At 42.1% G+C, this 18901-nt stretch overlaps 1 protein-coding gene across 2 annotated transcripts in view; it reads right to left on the bottom strand.

The window, feature by feature from the left end:
• MPP7 (MAGUK p55 scaffold protein 7) overlaps positions 1-18901 on the bottom strand; it is a 985108-nt gene that overhangs the window by 276510 nt on the left and 689697 nt on the right. Inside the window, exons 9-12 of one of the 2 annotated variants that reach the window (XM_086941601.1) lie at positions 18041-18126; positions 9535-9609; positions 9165-9361; positions 8600-8667 (exon numbers count right to left, since the gene is read on the bottom strand). In XM_086941601.1, the coding sequence (XP_086797727.1) occupies positions 8600-8667; positions 9165-9361; positions 9535-9609; positions 18041-18126 (426 nt within the window). Of the gene's footprint in view, positions 1-8575; positions 8668-9164; positions 9362-9534; positions 9610-18040; positions 18127-18901 lie in introns of both variants that reach the window. The other variant, XM_086941600.1, reaches the window with a different exon arrangement.

Here is an 18901-nt window from a genome sequence, read left to right as displayed (position 1 = left end):
ATTTTTAAGAGCTAGGAATCTCCAGAATAGCATCCAAATGTGTCATTTTTGTCGAGTCTGAGCCTTCAGAGAAGGGGACCAGGCATCTGCAAACAGGAGAGAATGTCAACGCACCTGGGGTCTGAAGCAACCGGATGAACCTTACCGCTCAATTTTCCTACTTCAAACCCTGCCCAAGCTTTAAACCAATGAATGAGTGAATACGATATTTCAGAAGGACAGGTGCACCCACAGGCTTCCCGGTGCTAGGAATGCATTATTACCCAAAGGGAGAAAAAGGAGATGGAGAGAGGTCAGCTAAAGGATAAGTCTCACATTACATCCAAAACATATTGTGACTTTGGTTGGCCCGAAGTGTAACTGGTACATGCTCCATAATTGGGGAACCAGAACTATAAAGGCTACCTCCCCGAACCAAGTGAGTTTTCTTAAACCAAATGACAGAGAACAAATGGCAATCTCCTGAGTGTAGAAAACTCTATTAGGACGCCGACTGTAAAAATAGTTGTGTGTCAGAACCTTGAACTTCATGTGCTGACCACCTATGAGTCATGGTTTGATAGGCCAAATAGACATTACACACAGCTGCAAGATAAAAACAAGTTTTACAGATATATTTTGAATATTCTGAAAAATAAATAGTCTCTACTGACAGTATTCGTGTAGGGTAATCTGGACAAGATCCCAGGACCAACCATGGGGGCCTTGAAATGAGATGGAATCATAGTTGCCAAAATCTGTATTGGATGGCATTCTCATTCTCCACAATTGCAGTTACAGGCAGAATGGCTCACAGAGAAATCCTATGAAAGGGTCATTTAAAGCTTTATGGACAAAGCAGATATTTTTCTTCTTATGTGGTCCCCCATTTTCCAGGATAAACCTCCCACCCCATAAATAGCATGGATTCTGAATGCTTCTTGATCACAATTATGGTGCCTCCTTTCTCCTCCCACCTGTACTATTATACTAGGACTTTGCCTAACTGGTTTATCGTCCATGTTTTGAAGTAACATCTTTTCGTCCCTTTTTCTTCTTAAATATTGCATATAAATATTGTTTGTTATTGGAGCATGCATCACATTTAACATCTGTATGTCAATATGCGAATAAGCTGGACTTCCATGTCACTGAATTTGTTATTGCACAATTCTTAATTTTTACTAATAAAATAATTGCCACGCAAAAAAAAAAAGATGGAATGAAAGGCAAGTTCTTCTTGAATAAGGTAATTGACTGAAAACAAGTTGAGACTACAGGGATTTAGTTGCCTCCTCATTTGTAGTTATTTTGCAAAAGTAAAGTCTAGGTTATTTACCTTTGCTACTGACACGGTCCAGGTCATACGTCAGGTGTCTACAAACTGCACAAACCCAGCATTAGAACCACCATTTTCTAAAGCTATTTCAGCAATTTGATCCTCAGACAGTATTAGGTGACCATAAGGCAAGAATTGACAGAGTGCTGAAGGAATTCAAACTATAAATGCTCAGATTATGGCTGACAAGGGCTGCTTGTAGACAGTGAACAGAATAGGAGAACGAGAGGAGCCCAGAAGATCATTTCACTTGACAGGCAATAGGGTAGAATGAAATGGAGGCGGCATTAAAGCCCCTTCGTTGCAGGTTGCTCATACCCTGCTAGCGATAGATCAAGACAGCTCTTTTGATCAATCTTCTTTGGCCTCAGATATTTCCTTTTCACCAGAGTCAAGCCATGCAGCAAGAAAAAACAAAGGTTCCTGCTGGGTGCAGCCCTCCCTTCAGTGGCACAAACAGCTTAAATATAGATAAAGATATTCATCCTATTTTTACCACTACTGAATACGAATACCTGTATACTCTTACCATCCAGTGCCATAGATGGCCTCCCGCAACATGAATATGCAAAAGAACTAAAGAACACCAGTGCTATTCTCTCTGATTCATACTTATAGATCATTAAAAATCAACATTAGATTGACACATCACATTATTCTGAATGCCATCAATCGTGCCTCCTATTTCCTACTGCCCAAGAGATCATTCATTGCTCAGCCACCATGAGGCAATCCCCCACCAATCTCCAGTGAGCCCTACTCATCCCGTTTAATTACTCTGTTGCTTGATACAATCAATCTTTTTAATTACTACAATATTGTCCAATAATTCACAATTTCTCATAATTTATGTTCAGGCTCACTGAATCAGATTTAAATTATTAAGTTATTCCCTGTTATGTCAGCAAATGTTAGGTCTCAAATCAAATTCAACAGCAAAACGTGATCTGTACTATATGTTCTTGTTAAAGTTGTGACACATTCGAGATGTACGGCTTATAACTACTGGCAATTACTGTTAATGTTTAACCACTGCCAATAACATTCTTGGAAGTGAATCAGCATTAAAACAAAATGTAAACTTAATCAAGGCAAAATAACATCTAGAGTTTTTTTCTTGTTTTGACAGAGAGGTTTTAAGCAACAACTTCATGTATTCGTTTTAGTAAATTGGGTCACCTTAAAATAAGAAATGACCCGTTTATTGTGGACGAGTTGACAAACAATTACAATCGGACCCAAATAAGATGTATTAATAGGATGAGTTCTGATCACATGTAAAACCATTGAAAACAAGCATTTACAATGCAACGGTCTCGCCCTTTCCAAAGTTAGAGCTATTGGCATTGTAAATGACAACATTTTTATTTATGTGTTGGTTTTGAAAACAGATAAATAAAAGGCATTGCCATTTATAATGTCAAAAGCCTAATCTCTTGCAAATGTGAGACCTATTGCATTTGCACCCACACACAGAGCCCCATCCACACAGAGCCCCACACACAGAGCCCCCACACACAGAGCCCCCACACACAGAGCCCCCCCCACACACACACAGAGCACCACACACACAGAGCACCACACACACACAGAGCGCCCCACCACTTTCAATTGTCAACTGCCACCACTGGTGCCAAGTCTCCAGTAGGAGAGTAATGCCACCCCCAGGGGCAGATCCTGAGCCCGCCCTGTAGGGCGCCTCCGTCACCACTTCAGGAGACAGGAGGTGCAGCCGCAGGCAGCAAAGACCGACGTGCACGGACAGTACAGCAAAGCGGCCTTCCTTGTGCATGAATGGAACATAGATAGTATCACGGGTAAGAACAGAAACACGGAGGAGCGCTGAAACGTATTAACAAGAAAAAGATGCAATACCAATCTTGAGTGAAGGACTGGCGTCAATGTAAGCATGTTGTATAGTCGCGTGGGGAGAGCAAAGCCACAGAATATCTGAGGGCTAGAAAGATATACATGGCTGTGGTAAAGTTGATAATCTACTAACCAGCTGCTTGACAGGCTCAAGGAGCAAACATTATCGCTATGGGATTACCTGAAGACGAGCAAATGGGTCCGTATGATAACGCGACCGGAGAAACAGTGGTAAACCGAATGCCGGTTTAAATGGAAAAAGGTGAGCCGACATTGCGTTTGTTCACCAAAGCGTCCGCACGTAATGGATATAAAAAGAGGACCACACCAAGACGACCAGCTCGTGTGGGTGGCAGTGGAGCCAAAGCGAGGCCGCCATTTTGAAACAGTATAGAAAGCCTATCAAATGTTAGTAAACATGAAATTATAACGCTGAGGTCTAACATTGGAGCTGTAATGAGAATATTGTCCCAAGAGTTCATTATTAGTGGGAATTGTGCTAAAAAGTGGCGGTACGAAGCTAATTGTTAACAGAATGTTGGCGATCTGTTAGGAAGTAATAAAGAGGTTCTACAAAGAACTAGTAGTGTTAATATAGATGAAAAATGTTGAGTCACAACCGAACAAGTTTAAATAAACAAGCGTTGTCAGAGCCGCCCCCCGTGGGAGCACAGGGAGGGGACTGCGAGCGAGCGGCGGAGCTGGCACAGACTGACGAAAAAACAGCCCTGGGAAGAAAAAAAAAAGGAAACACCCACAATGGCCCACCTCTACATGACGGCAAAAAGGGGCGGGGCTTTTTAAAAAAGACAGAAACGCCCACGAATCTGCTCCAAGCCTGATTGACATCATTCTCTTCCGATGGCTAGCCTCCATTTATGGAGCTAGCCAATGGAAGAGAGAGGCGGGTTCAACCCCAGTACTGAAAAACAAAATTTCTCGAGCTGCGCGACACTGCTGCGCAGTGTACGCCAGTCGAAACCTAAAAATGATTGTGTGTCTGTGGCAAGACCTAATAACAACCATGACTAGTTGAAGAGCAACAAAGACACAAGCCCCTTCATTATTTGGAAGGCACTGCTGGAAAGTTGGGGGATCCAGCTGGATCATGTTCTGGCAGCTATTTCTGAAAAAAACATGCTGAATTCGTCCTGGTGTCTTTTTGAGACATGGGGACATAATTCACCAGTGCCCTCACAATGTCTGCATTCTGTTCGGAGCAGCAACCTGCAGGCAACAAGGTTTTTTTTTCTTAATTTACTTCCAACCGGGCCTAAAAGAAAGGTCAGTTTTAAAAGTTCATCATCCCTTCTTTTGATCAACTATAATTTTGGCTAGGAGCCATCTGGAGCATAACACCTAGATGCCAAGAAACAAAGGCACACCGTTTATCACTTCACAAGCACTCTAGAGAAAGTATGACTCGGAGGCAGCTTTTTGACTTTGTTCAACACACTGTGTAAGAGATGTGCATGCACGATTTATCTGTGTGAATGAATAACTACACAGTAATGATTTAAAAGACACCTATTTGTTATATGTAATAATTTTATAGCGCTACTAATCCCAGTGCAAGGTGTTAAAGGGCTGTTCATCAAACACAGGGGTGCAATAAATCATATGTTTGTAAATCAATGCCCAGGAAATGTAACATAAGACAATGAGGGTTTAAAGATAAAGGAATCACAGATCGTTTTTACTTGTAGACATTATATGTTAAAAGTGAATGGTTGGGAGAAACACAAAGTCAGGATATAAAATGTAACACAGTGATTGTCTTTGTCTGTATGAAAAATACCTTATTACTTCCCTTATTTGCTAATTTAAAATAACAACAGATTGAAAAAGAAAACAATAAAGGACCTAAACCCATGACTTACAGTTTGCATGCAGCTCAGTGATGTCAGTAAATAGATCACTGTGCTATATTAGAACAATTTAAACGTATAAACCAGAAATAACAAAATGATCGGAGTGTCAAAATCAGTAGCCCTCTTACCTATCTACATAAAATACAAATCTATGATCTTCATGTTACAGGATGTGGTTTACAGCACTCGCAGTAATCTTTTATGGTACTTTGGGAGTCAAAACAGTGACTGGACGAAACACAACTCTCCAAGAACTATCTTAAGTTATCTTACTACTATTAGAATCCCATCAAAATTGTTAGGCGCACTGAAGTATATGTCTTAACTATGTAGAATATTGTATAATGCAGCCTTTTTGTGACTAATTAAGTATAATCCAGCTCTGTTCGATGCAGGTCAGAAGCTGGTAACGTGATCGCCCCACACCTAACCTGCAAATCCAGTTACCGCATCATGATTTAGTTGCCTAGGAGCACATTTAGGCTTGGCCCCTCAACCAAAAGGGCGTCTTATCTTTAAACTGTATATGATTACTGTTCGCACATCATGTTGCCTATTAGGGTTTGCAAATCGTGGGTTCTTCAACACCACTTTCCAGGCAGAGGTGGCACTCCGACAATTTCTGCAGTGCTGTGTGGCAGTTGGGTCACTGTACATACCTTGGTCACAGCGGAGCCCGCTACCTCCTCGCATGTCTTCTAAGCACCCTGCTTTAACAGCTACCCCAGGTCCGCAGTTTCTGACTCTGCGGAGACCAGTCTAAGCAGTCTGCAGGAGAAAATTGGGGGCGGGCCTTACTTGCACCGAATTGGACGCAAATGCAAAGGATGGCTACATGTATGGAACTGCCATATTACAAAGGTATACGATCTAACGCTCTATAAAAGAGAGTATGGCCCCAAATAAAACAATAAAAAAATCTAGGGTAAGAACAAGAGAAGCATTGTAAATAGGTAGATTTGTCATACAGGGAAACGTTCTGGCAAAATTATTTGTTAATTATTTTTGTCACGTTATTATATAACTTAGTATTACAAATTAAGGCAAGGTAATCCTATAATAAGGATACAAATTGAACTGGTTTACTGTAATATTAGATTATATTACCCTGACTTACTGCTTTTGTGAATTATGGTTCCATTATCAAAATGTCCGCCACACATGATTTCAGGTCAGAGCTCTTCTCCATATCGTATCACTCTTCTCTCTCAACGTCAAAATTGATAGAGAAGACGGACATAGTCGAGTTAAAGTCAGTTCCAAGATGGCCGAAAATGTTGTGTGACGGCCGGTGCAGACACTGTTGTACTTAGCGACAAGGTTTCTGTTGCGCAGGTCTAGGTACAATGCATGCCGGGATTTGTAGTTCAGGCAGTGTTTGGCTTAGGCTTTCCTATGGACGCTCCTGCCCCGTGTCGCTGTTGCAGGAAAAGACAAGTCACCTCACAGAGCAGCGCTGGCCTGCTCTTTTTCCTGTCCCGGGACATGCAGTAACCGGATCCGGAGGTGTCCGAAATGTGTCGGAAGGTCACGGAGTTGGGGCGCAGGCGGCGGCCCTGGGCGCTCGTCCCGCAGTATCCACTCTTTGGACCACCTCAAGTGAGTGTGGGTGTCCTACTGGCGTATGAGCGTAGCTGCTGTGGTCTTTGGGGTAGTCCGTCAAGGGTAAGGTTTACAAAGAGGTGGTGCCTATGGCAGATGTGCTTGTGATTTTCGAGGTCATAGATTATCAAGATATGCTACAAAAGATGTTTCGTAAAAATGGATCTGATGAGATAAGAAGTGGTTCTAGGTGCACCAATTTGTTAGAAGTGTGCAGGGATCTTTCCCCTACGAGGTGTATGTGTCTGACTCTGACTGTGTTCCAGGTATCGGGGGGGAAATTGAGTGGCACTTAGTTCCTCCTTAGCCTAAGGGAGTGCCACGATTAGAGTACCATGTTAAGTCGAGGGACATGGTTGTGTTTAAGTTGGTGACACTGCTGTAATATTATTCTCTGCACCACGTGAGCAAGTGTAATACCAGGCAGTGTGGTGAGGGAATGAAAACAAGTCAGGTCCCGGGCCGGCAGCCAATCACAGCGCGGCCCGGGGAATGACGTCACGGGGTGTCCCGGGCCAGCAGCCAATCACAGCGCGGCCCGGGACAAAGGGGCGGGGCTTTAAAAAAGCCCGAGAAACGCCCCCGAATCGCGTTTTCACTGGAAAACGTGATTGACGGCCAATCTCTTCCAATGGCTAGCCTCCATTTATGGAGCTAACCAATGGAAGAAGGGGCGGGTTCAAGTCCCCCATATAGTAAACAATAGCTTTCGACTGGGAGGGGCACTGCTTCGCAGTGCCCCCACCAAGGTCGAAACCTAAAAAGTAGTATGTGTGAAAAAAGAAGGTCACGTTTCAAATTAAATGATTGCCAGCATTTCACTTTGATCAGCCAAACACGCAATCAGGCTATTAATACCTGCTCGTAAATAGAAACATGTTTATTGGGATCACTGAAAGTTGAAGAATCGGATTATTATCTGACTAGTAACGATCTGAGAATTGAAATACAAACAAGTAAAAACTCTACCTACTAGAAAACATCTAGTTGGCATCACCACACCATGTAGTTGTTTCTATGCATTGTGAGGTTACATCTCTTCCAGGGTATACAAAGTGTTTTTTTCCGATTAATACACTTGCAGCCATGTTTGACTCTGCATTTACTCAAAGAATACTATTTTTGTAGAACGTTTTTGGACAGCGTTTTACGCTACAATACTTTGACAATGATAATGTATAAAAAGCGGACTTCCAAAGGTGCAGACCAAGATTTGTTTTGGAGCTTGCAAAAATACAAGACAGTCCATGTTACATTTATGACACGTGTAGCCAATTAATATTGCTTGGTTTTGGACAATATCCCTCAAAATTCTTTAAATGAAATGAAGGAGCAAGTGAAAATGAAGAACAGGCTACTTAAACATATGCATGTGTCAAACACCAACATTAAGAATATATTGATTCCAGTGTGTGCCCACTAATTGTGAACTAATTTCTCCTGAAAATGGTTACTGTACTGAAAACTTTAATCCTTGAGCCAATTTGTTTTTCCATCTTCCCCCCCAAGAACAGTCTCACCAAAGGCTACTGAGGAAAATTATTGCAGTCAGAGGTTTAAGTAGGCCTGATGCCTAAAGAACCTCAACATTTCAAAAGCATCTACACTTGAACATGAAAAGGACCAGGCGATGTGTGCCAGGATTTTCACCTACCAGCAAGTTAATGGTATAATGACGACGAGGTTAGAAAACAAAGTAGGTATTTGTATGGGGCTTTGCCCTGGCATTTTCTCTCAAAGAAGAATGTGGCTAAATTGCATCCAGATCCTCATATAAAACACGCACAAAACGTCAATGTGGTCCCTTATGTATACTTGCTTTAGAGACACTTTGATACAAGGACAACCACAGTGAAGAAACGCTTTGCGATTTTGCGCAAATTGCTGTTTTGTGGCCACACCAATTTGTTAATACTTGCTCTCCGTGATACAGACTTACATGATCTTCGGTTGGAAATTTTCTGTGGCGTAACAGTCACAACCTCCGGCTTTCTCAGCGCAAACCTCCTGGAGGGCAGGACAAAATCAAGGGGAAGAAAATATTAGCCCATGCTACTTGGACTTATCCCCAATTTTATAAGCTCTAGAAAATGTAAATGAATGAAATTATTTCTGGTTTCGAATAAATAAATCCCAAACACTTCGAAATACTACACTAACTGGGCAATACGTTCATTTGCAGCTTCGCTTGCTACATAGTACATCAAGTGGATTTGAAAATCTAGCTACTGAAGTTCTATTTTCCATGTGTTTCCCTTCCAAACTGGATCAATGTTAGTCCTGTCCTCCTGTCATTACTCATTTTTGCCAGACACACAATGAATTACAAACTATGCGCGCAGAAGAGTTCCAATATGTCTCCCGTCAGTGCCTCCAAATTCCATTGAGCTGATCGCAACTCGTAGTAATTGTGCATATTATGACCATACTTGATGCGGTAATGTAGATTTGTATGACATGACATGTTATGAATCCAAGACGAACAATGCTTCAAAGTAGCTCACCTCTCCTGGAACTGCTTTGACGGGATCAAGCCGGCGCGTGGATTGGCATCACCTTCGTGCTTGGCCTGCCACCAGGTTGCATCATCCTGGCACATGATCTGAAGGATATCTCCCTTTCGGAAGGCCAGCCCGGCCTCTTTGCAAGGGATTGCTTTATCGTCTTTGGGTTCATAATCAAACAGGGCTTTAATATACATCTGCAAGAAAGAGAATGCTTTATTTCAGTCTGACATCGAACTCCGGACACACACTGCCCACGGCCACCTTAATGTCATGGAAAATAACAGCACAACTAAACTCAGTGCCTCGGGACTGCTGTGCATGGAAGACATTACTTATCAAATATAAAGCCCTCCTTCAGGCCCCTTACCTTGCCATCTTTATTTGGAGTTTCTTCTTTGATGCTGGGGATGATTTTAAAAGTAATTGCTCCCTGAGATAGAGCCTAGTGCGAAAATAAAATAAAACGCACAGTTAAATAAGTCAGTTTTTTCGGTAATTATTTTTTTATGCAAGCCAAGTGTAACATATTAAAATGAGACTCGCACCAAATCTCCCTAAACGTTTTTAATCAATTATTTCAGCACCGGGGAATGATAAATACGGTTTAGTGAGTCTTATAAAAATGTTCAGTAACAAAGCTCTTATGCATTTCTTATTAATTCCTCTGCCTTACACAGAGCCAGAATAGCAAAATGTAAAAATACAGAAGCGAAGAGGTCAACAACAAGGTTGTGTTCCACTGAAGAATTCTAGTGACTTCACAGAGAACCTGGGTGTGTAGTGCAAGCTCTCTATTATGTCACTTGAAACCCCGAGGTAAAAAAACCTAATGTTATTGACTAAAATTCAACTCAAATGTTATGTCCTGTGAACTCCATCAAAAACCTCTTCCCCTACTGAAATGAGCAGCATAGGAGCTTAGAGGTCATGGGGTGTCATGCACAACATGATCATACCTGCCTCAGTGCCTCCTAAACTGCATGGTGTTATGCCACACTTCACACCACCTACAGGTAAATGTCTTCCCTTACCAATACAAAAATATTTCAAATCCTATCAGCCCCCCACCACTCACAATCGAAGCCTCTCTGCCCTAATCGGAGAAAAAAAACCTGGAGCCATGCCACCCTCCCCAGTCACTCTCAGAAGAACTCTACAATTCCCTCTGGATACTGCCCTCTGCTGACCAATCTTAAAAAAAAAAAAATCTGGCATACTACCTTTTTCGGGAATACCCTCCCCATCACCCTGATTGTATGACAATACAACGTTAGTAAAAATATTGCATGCCTTTAAATAACATTTGTTACCCCGCACTTATTTAGCATGTATTACCTTTTAGCTTGCATGCCATTACCTCGCATTGCCAAAGTAAGTTTAAGTATATATTTTTTTATATTTTGGGGGAGACCCCCCCAAACCCTTAAAACTTACCTTAACTGCGTGGTAAAGGCATACATGATAAAGGCCTACACGTGCTAAACAAATGCAAGGTAACAAATGCATAGTGAAGGCACTGCCATGTAAAAATCGCGTTGCAAAGACTTTTCCCCCATCACTCAAACGCCCCCACACAGGGCCGAAAATAAGTATCTTGTCGCCTGCCACCGTCTGCAGCTTTCTACACTTCCTAACATGATGCTGCGCTCACACATTCAGAGCAAAGAGGAAGCATCAGACGGATTGAGATTCTGTGAGGACATCTGGTCAACATGGTCTCAATGTCTGTCAGTGCAGGTCTAGGCTGGCCAGTTCCTGGCAGGAGAGATGCTGGTTGGAATCCCAAAAGCATCGCCAACATCCCACCCCCTCAGCCCGGTGTCTGGAGATTCAGGGGAGGTGGAAGATCACTGCCAGTCAGAACTACATTCTTTGGGGCCCAGTGCTTAGCTGCTCTGTATACAAACTAATAGGCTTGGGGCTGCACTGCTATGTATACAATGCTAAGGGATTCATTTGGAAACCATACACTATTTGCACATTAATAAAAACATTGTGCTGAGAGCTGAAGATTACCAATGTGTAAATATAGCAGTCAAGTTAATTTGAGACATAATTGTAGGAGAACCTTACGAGATGTGCTAGGATATCTAAAAACTATATTTTGTGATTAATTTTGACAAAAGAAAGGCCATAACAGACCAGTTACATGGTGTCATGGACTCGGGTTGTAGAGTTCTCACAGAATGTTCATATATCATTACTTGTCTTACCAACCCTAAACTTTCATGTGTCCATCGTCAAAAGCCCCGAGGCAGCAATGCTTTTTAAACATCAAACTAGCATCACATTTTCAGGTTTATTCTAGTCTGGTGAACCCTCGTACAATCTTCCTTTTAAAAGTACATCCACTCTGCACACTGTGGTCTGCCTCAACACCCTTCTCCCCCTTTTACACCTGCTCCATTTGTTTTCATTGGAATCTCGTTCAACAGAGCTTCTACACACAAAATATTGCAGAATATAGAGTCCCAAATTGTACAATTCAGTGTAGAGACAAGCAGAGTCTCCGGCTGGCCTTCCATCATCATGGATGGACCTTATTTGCACCTTGGCATCTCCATGCAAATAAGACCCCCCCCTCCCCCTCCCCCACGTCAATGCAGGCAACAAATACTAATTAATTGTTACATGGCCAACACTGTTAAAACGAACAAATTTCGAACACAGTTCACCTTTAGACCAGTATTCTTCTAGCATAAATATAAATAGTATTTGAGTTAGGCACTGAAGGTACTTCCAGTGATGTGCTAGCCTATGAAAGTTCATGGATAACACCCATCCTGGGCTAAAGTGCAAGTAAGCCTCATTCTCTGGGGGATAGTGACAACACAAAGATATTGTACCCAGAGTTGAAGAAAACCCTTGGTAGAATTGGTCATCGGGTGGAAAAATGGAGCACTCGCAAGCTTTTTTCCGGCCTGTCTAGATAGAATGGGATTCTTTTGCATTCATCAAGAGCTCATGAAACCGATAGTAGAGGTTCCTCGAAATACAGTTTGTGCCCGTATTTGGTGTTACAGATATGATCCCTTGGATCCACTCAATAAACCTGTTTTTTTTAGCAACGTTAGCTCTTTTATAATAGGAAAGATATGAAAAACTCAGAAAATACCACATGGATTGACCACATTCTTACACCATGAAACAGTTAGGCAAAAACCTGAAACAGAAATGGCATGTTTGGCTCTTACTTATTTAACTTGAAAAAGAAATGGCTAATTTATTTATAAAGTATAACTGTTTCCTGAAGGCATCTTGAAGTAGGACTAAAATAAGAAACTAACAAGGAGTGGTGGAGAAGGCAGGAGAAAGGGAGATGCATGCATTAACGGAGCCAAGTGTGTTTTCAATTTTTTACTAATAGAAAGGTGAAGAATTGCCTTCTGAAGGTCAATGGGACCATAAATTCTAAACAGCAGTTCCCCACAGCACATCTTGCGGTGGTGGGGACAGGGAAGAGGTGTGGACTGAGCAGTGAGAGACACAATGAAGAGGCCTATGGTGACATCAGCGAGGAAAGAAGCTTGTAGTCAGTGTTGCAATAATCCACATTGATCAGGCAAAGGAACGTAAAATGGATGTGCTGCTTAACAGGTAACCTATTCAAAGAGTGGCATGCTTCAGATACATGGCAGGCTCAGAAAACCTGCCGGTAGGCGAACTGCCTTTCTTTGAATCTTCTAAAGGTCAGTAATTTGGAAATTTTGGAGGCATACATAGGGGGATGTTTAATTGCCCAGCCGAGACAGAATGGCAGAACTAACCGCAGAAGCCAAGTTGGACACTAGGAAGAATTCTCATCGAAGGCTCTCATGCAGATTGAGCACAGTGGAGCAGCAGGAGCTACACGCAAGGCTACCACAGGAAGCAAAAGTTGACAATAATCCATACTGCAAAACCAAGGTGATGGAACCAACAAGCTCGATAACAAAGCTGCTTAATGTTCATTGTGAAGAAGTGTAGCCACTGCCTTACTCACAGGAATGTGAGCACCACAGAATCTTTTATAGCAATATCATAAAGATTTGGGCCACAATGGTAGACAACCTTTACCCACTGCTGTTCCAACCAAATCAAACCCCCATATAATCAAATCCTGGGAGTTAGAGACAGCCATGAGCAGCAAGGCTACCAACCCACCAATACAATCACATGCAGCAACGTTGATCAAAAAATGTATTGCTTCTGTCAGATAATATTGAAACCGGGGACACCTCGCTCCCATGGTTTCAGTGCCCAAGTGGTTGAAAACAACATTAATACACACTCCCTCTTGAGAACTATGATAAACCCCAGGGACCTAACTAACTACCAACATATCTTGAATATCTCATATAAAACAAGATACAGACGAGATGGAAAACAAGATACTGAAAGGAAAGATGCATATCATCTTAAGGAGATGCTGGAAGCCAAAAGCCTTTGACATGACTGTTTTTTTGTAGTTTTTTATGACAGAGCAAAGTTCCAGCCCCAGCCCAGACTGATTACTGAACTTGGCTTCGGTTTTGGCAAACACCTGAAATGCGGACGGATTGCTGACCTTCGTTTCTATTACAGCCTCTTCTCTTTTGGATCAACCACCCTCTTCACGCAACCTGTACTCTGAATGAGAAACAACAGTATTTTTTTTTTTTTTTAACGTGGGCTACGCGCCTGAACGTTGTGTCGCTCACGGTAGAGCATGATATCTTGCTGCTGGTGGGCTACACTACCACAGAACTAACAGTTTGTCCTGCGACTGCCTTGGTCCATAGAAGCCTTTAGTCGCACAGGACTAGCCTGCTGTTGCTGCCAGTTTAAGAGGATGGCTCCTATTTTGCCTGAAGCTAAACAAAAGAAAGTATCATTGAGTGAACTTAACACAGTCCTTACAACTGTTCTCAACTGCTATATTGATGGATTCAAATGAACAGAGAGAAAGAGAGTCTGAAAGAGTGAGAAAGTTAAAGGGCATGGGAATGTCTGAGTTAAACAGCCTGATTTAGCTTGAGTCTGAGTGACCCAGTGAGAGTGAGACAGTATGAAAGAGTGAAGGAGTACGAAAGACTACAGGAGTACGAAAGACTACAGGAGTAAGGAAGAGCAAGGGGATATGAAAGAGTGAGAAGGTTTAAGAGTGAGATAATGTGACAGTTCCAAAGTGAGACTGTCTGAGAATTACAGAGACAGGTGTGACAGAGCAATAGTGAGAGAGTCAGAGAGAGGAAATATGAAAGTCAGAACAAGAAACTAAGTGAGAATCAGAGTGAATGGATAGACAAAGCAGAACTATGTCAAGCTCATGGGTCTGGTGCATTATTTATAGGTAGAATGCAGAATTAAAGTCATTACACCTGCATGTTTTGCAACATTTTCCATTTTCTGTGTCGCCTGACAGGCAACTGGGGATTAAATAGAAATGAACTCCGATTAAAAGAAGATACACCTCTAGTTGATTTGTAGTTCTATAGAGTTCCTAGATACAGTGTTCGTACCATACATGCTTTGGTGAATCATGACAATCTGATAATACCAGGAGAAGGAGGTAGTCCAGATTTAGTTCAGAGGAGGGGCAGCCGGCAACCTCTATAGTGGGCAAATCTATCCTACCACATATAGCCCCTCACCGTAAGTGAACAAAAGAAGGAAGAACTCACCTGCAATTCAGCAAAAGTATACATCATGACTGCCACTCCACACATACTGTGTTACTGCCCCATTTTGTTTAGTGCAGCCATTTCTTTTATCGGCACACATTAAGTACCACAAAATAACAGCAAATACAATAATATGCAAGTCCAGCATAAACACATATTGAGATACAAAGGCTCATTGCAGTACACACACCAATACCAAACAATACTAAAATATGAGAAAGGGAAAAAAGATGGCGAGGGTGAGAAAAACTATAGATGGAGAAATGAAAAGAAGAAAAAAAAGGCACGAAGAAAAGAAGGGAGGGAAGATGAAACCACAAAGCAGGGAAGAGAGGCCGGGGAGATGTGCTGTTAAGGCACAGCCCAAGTATAGTAATGCTGAGGGGAAGTGCAGTGATGAGGTAGAATCAAGAGTCATAGCGAATTATGGGGGGATCCTGCAGAAAGGGGGACCATGTGTGAAGAAAAATATCTGCTTTGTCCATTAAATTGTAAGTTATCTTTTCATAGGACGTGGTCATCTACATCTTTGTGAGCCATTCCTCGTGTGACAACTGTTGTGGAGAATGCCAATGTTTCAGAATACAGAATTCGATAGCTGTAAGGGCAGTGAGGAGCAGGCGATGAGAATGGAGGGTCAGCTGGAGACTTAGGGGTCCAGAAGTGGAGAAAAAACCCATAGATTCCTAAAGTATAGATCCAGGTACCGACCAGAAGTGGCGAATGACAGGATCACAAGGGCCCATGATCGCAACACCAGCAGGCAGAGTGAGGGAGCAACCCTGCAACCTGAAGCTGTGCCAAGCTCGAGTGCCAGCCCTGAAGGAGCTTAAAAAGACTAAGCATCATCCGTACCTCCCGGACTCCCCGTTAAAGGGCATCCTAGAGATCTTCCCAATCTTCATCATATTCCATCTGCAAGCGAGACTGCCAGGTTAACCTGAGGCTAGCCAATTTTGGCTGGGAGTACAGATGGCGAATCAGGAGCCAGTAGAATGTGGACATCAAACCTTTAAACTGACCCCAAGTGTTAAGTTAAGAGAGCACTGGAAAACAGGGCATATGGACCCAGTTGGCTCAGCAAGAAATGGTGTTGTTTTGTGTAGCGCCATTGTTGAGTATGTAGCAGACCAAATTCGCACTGTAGCATCTCAAGTGGAGTTCACAGCCGGAAATTAGGTGTGTGGGTGTTTGTATCCCAGGTCTGTGCCAGGGTCCCCAGTAAAGCATGGACCCCCCACATGCGAATAGCAGTATTGTTCAAGAGCGTAGCTTTGACAAGGAGATACGCATTTACCGTAAAGAGCTTGTGAGCGTGTATCCATCTGCCGTACATGGCTTTCAGCATAGGGTTGGGGGACCCAGCTGGGCCAGGAAGACAGACGGCCTGCAGTCCCAACGAGTCCTCCTGGTGTCTGCATTCGATCGAGATCTATAGCGTTGGGTCTTGGAGCCAGGGGTGCATGTACGACATTTGTGCCAAATGTACGGCTAGTCAGTAACTCTCCACAGAGGGCAGGCCAAGTTCTCCTGCTGATATATGGGTAATAAGCTTCTGAATTACCAGGGCAGGTCTTGCTAAATCCCAGACGAAGGCCTTAATGGTCTTGTCTATCTGATAGAGGGTTGAGAGGGGTAATAATTAAGGAAACATGCCCAATACATATGTGATTCGGGGGAGGGTAACCATTTTCACCACTTGAATACGTCTCCCAAGAGAAAGATTCAGGTGGGACCACTTCACGAAGTCCATTCGCTCCATAAGCGGGTCCAGGTTATCTGCCACATGAACTCCAGGCACTTGTTAACTAGGATGCCCAGAGACCCAGCCACATCAATTACCCACATTCTTCAGGTAATGTGACTTACACTTTGGGCAAACAGTAGATTAGGAACCACCACTATGGGACCAAATGTTACAGGCAAAATTGCTGGCATTCTTTCAGCTTCACATCATCCTACTTCAGAACGACACATTTTCGAACGGATGATCATGTTGCATTTCCTTCTCCAGGACTATATCCAAAATACTTGCATACTGCATTTTTAATATTCATATTGCAATACTTGCTTCCCAACATGGCGCTAAAATGCAAGTGATAGCTCAAAAACTAGATGGATAAAGGAACAGCAAGCCTGTAAAGGTAATACCGTTTTAACTGAAAGGATGCATTTCAAGAGTTTTCTGATTTACAATTACTTATTTACATACCTCAATGGGTAGAGCATTCTTACAAAGAACATTTTTATACCTTGAGCCAACTGAATCTGACTGAAAGGTGACCATTTTCCACAACAACAAGAATGCGTTTTTCAGATTTGTCACCGCGACATTGTGAATGGCTAATATTACAAATGATTGGGGTATATTGTCCTGAAATGTACTCTGAGTAATATGCACAGTTTCCGGAACATCCTAAGAAGTATACAAATTACATAAAATGTGGCCAAGAATTTGGCCGATATCTTGCTAGATACGGGATTGGGTGCAGAACATTCTAAGATAGATTCTGTAACCTGAGTGGTTTCTTTAGTTACAGCCTGCCTCAATCTTTGCACTCTATGGTGATAGAGCCAAACACATTGAATTATTATAATCGAGCCATGACTGCACTAATGCCTTGGCCGCATTGTTTAAATAAATGAAGAGGGAAACTTCTATACATTTGTCTCCATTAAAAGAATACATTTGGTACTAAATCATTCGTCTGAGTAGCCCAGAGTAAGTGAAAGTCAAACAGCAAGCCAAGACTACTAACCACAATGACAATAATGAGGGTAATCAACAGAAGATTAATGTGCTATTAGCACAGTAGCAAAAGCTTAGAATGCCTATTGTTTTACATCAGCTACCTATTTTAAATATATTATGAGCTCTGCTTGTGGTTTCGATCATCTTAAAATTAGTTAGCACTTACCAAGCAAATATAACTACAAACGAAGAGGCTTGGAAGGTTCATTTAAGTCTTTTGAAACGTACAGCTATAAAGTGACATTAATTCAAAGATAATATAGGGGACGGTAACTAAGATATAACAATGAACCATACAAAGGTCTACAAAAATATAAGATTTACAATTCAGTGCTAATAGATTTTATAGTGTAATAAAAACAGGGTACTTCGAACTGGAAATGACTAAACACAGAAAGCAATAACATGCAGATGGAAATTACAAAATATAATGCATGCTTTATTTAAAAACACACGTATAATTGGAAATATTAACTTACCAAAATCTTTATTATTTCCTCCGGTTTTTTGTCATCTACAGATATCCCATTAACTTCTCGAAGTTCATCACCAACATGAATAAGCCCTAAACACCAATATAAAAGAAACATGTTATTTTAACGATGGCCATATTTACACTGGAAGGAGTAGAAGGTAACTGTTGCAAACTAATCTTTATATGCAGTGAGAAAATACAAAGAAGTAAGATAAAATAATACACAATGATGATTAGCCAAAGCAGTCACCTGAAGAGGAAATTGACAATGACGTTTTGTAGGCGCAAACCATGCAGGCATTTAGCCAGGGGCATCAAGAACTGGCAGCTGTGGGCGTGGGGGTTTGTGGGGGACTGGGAAACAGCTTTAGTCTCTTTTGGTCGTTGGTGCACCTAATATTCCTCCTTGATAACTCTGTTAAGGGTCATAAAGAAAGACTCAACACACATAGTCCATTCCGGCCTCCTAAAATACAACTTTACACACACATAGGAATTGGGCTGCGCAAGTTATGTCCCTATGATGTGGAGGAAAAAAACACAAGTTAATAATGCTGCCCTCACCCACTGAAATCTGTGGCATGCTTCATCTTAGGGCTGGTAACACACCTCTGCGCAAGCCCACCCTGGAGGTGGAGCAACAGGGAGGTGGAGACGCAACTAACAAACAGAGAAACAGTCTGGGGTTAAATAGAAGGGTGCAGAGAAAATAATTAAAACTGATTGAGGGATCACCCTTTAATGATGGACTCCCTGGACTGAATAAATAGGTAATTCAACGACCAGTGGATGGTGGTACGGTGGGCTTTACTGATCCACCAACCCCACCAATCTGCAAACGGTCAACATATTTCAGCCGGCTAAT

Source organism: Lissotriton vulgaris, chromosome 10 (assembly GCF_964263255.1).
Source record: "Lissotriton vulgaris chromosome 10, aLisVul1.2, whole genome shotgun sequence".
Taxonomy (NCBI): Eukaryota; Metazoa; Chordata; class Amphibia; order Caudata; family Salamandridae; genus Lissotriton; species Lissotriton vulgaris.
Note: the sequence above shows the minus strand (reverse complement) of the source record. Positions and strands in the feature narration are given on the sequence as shown.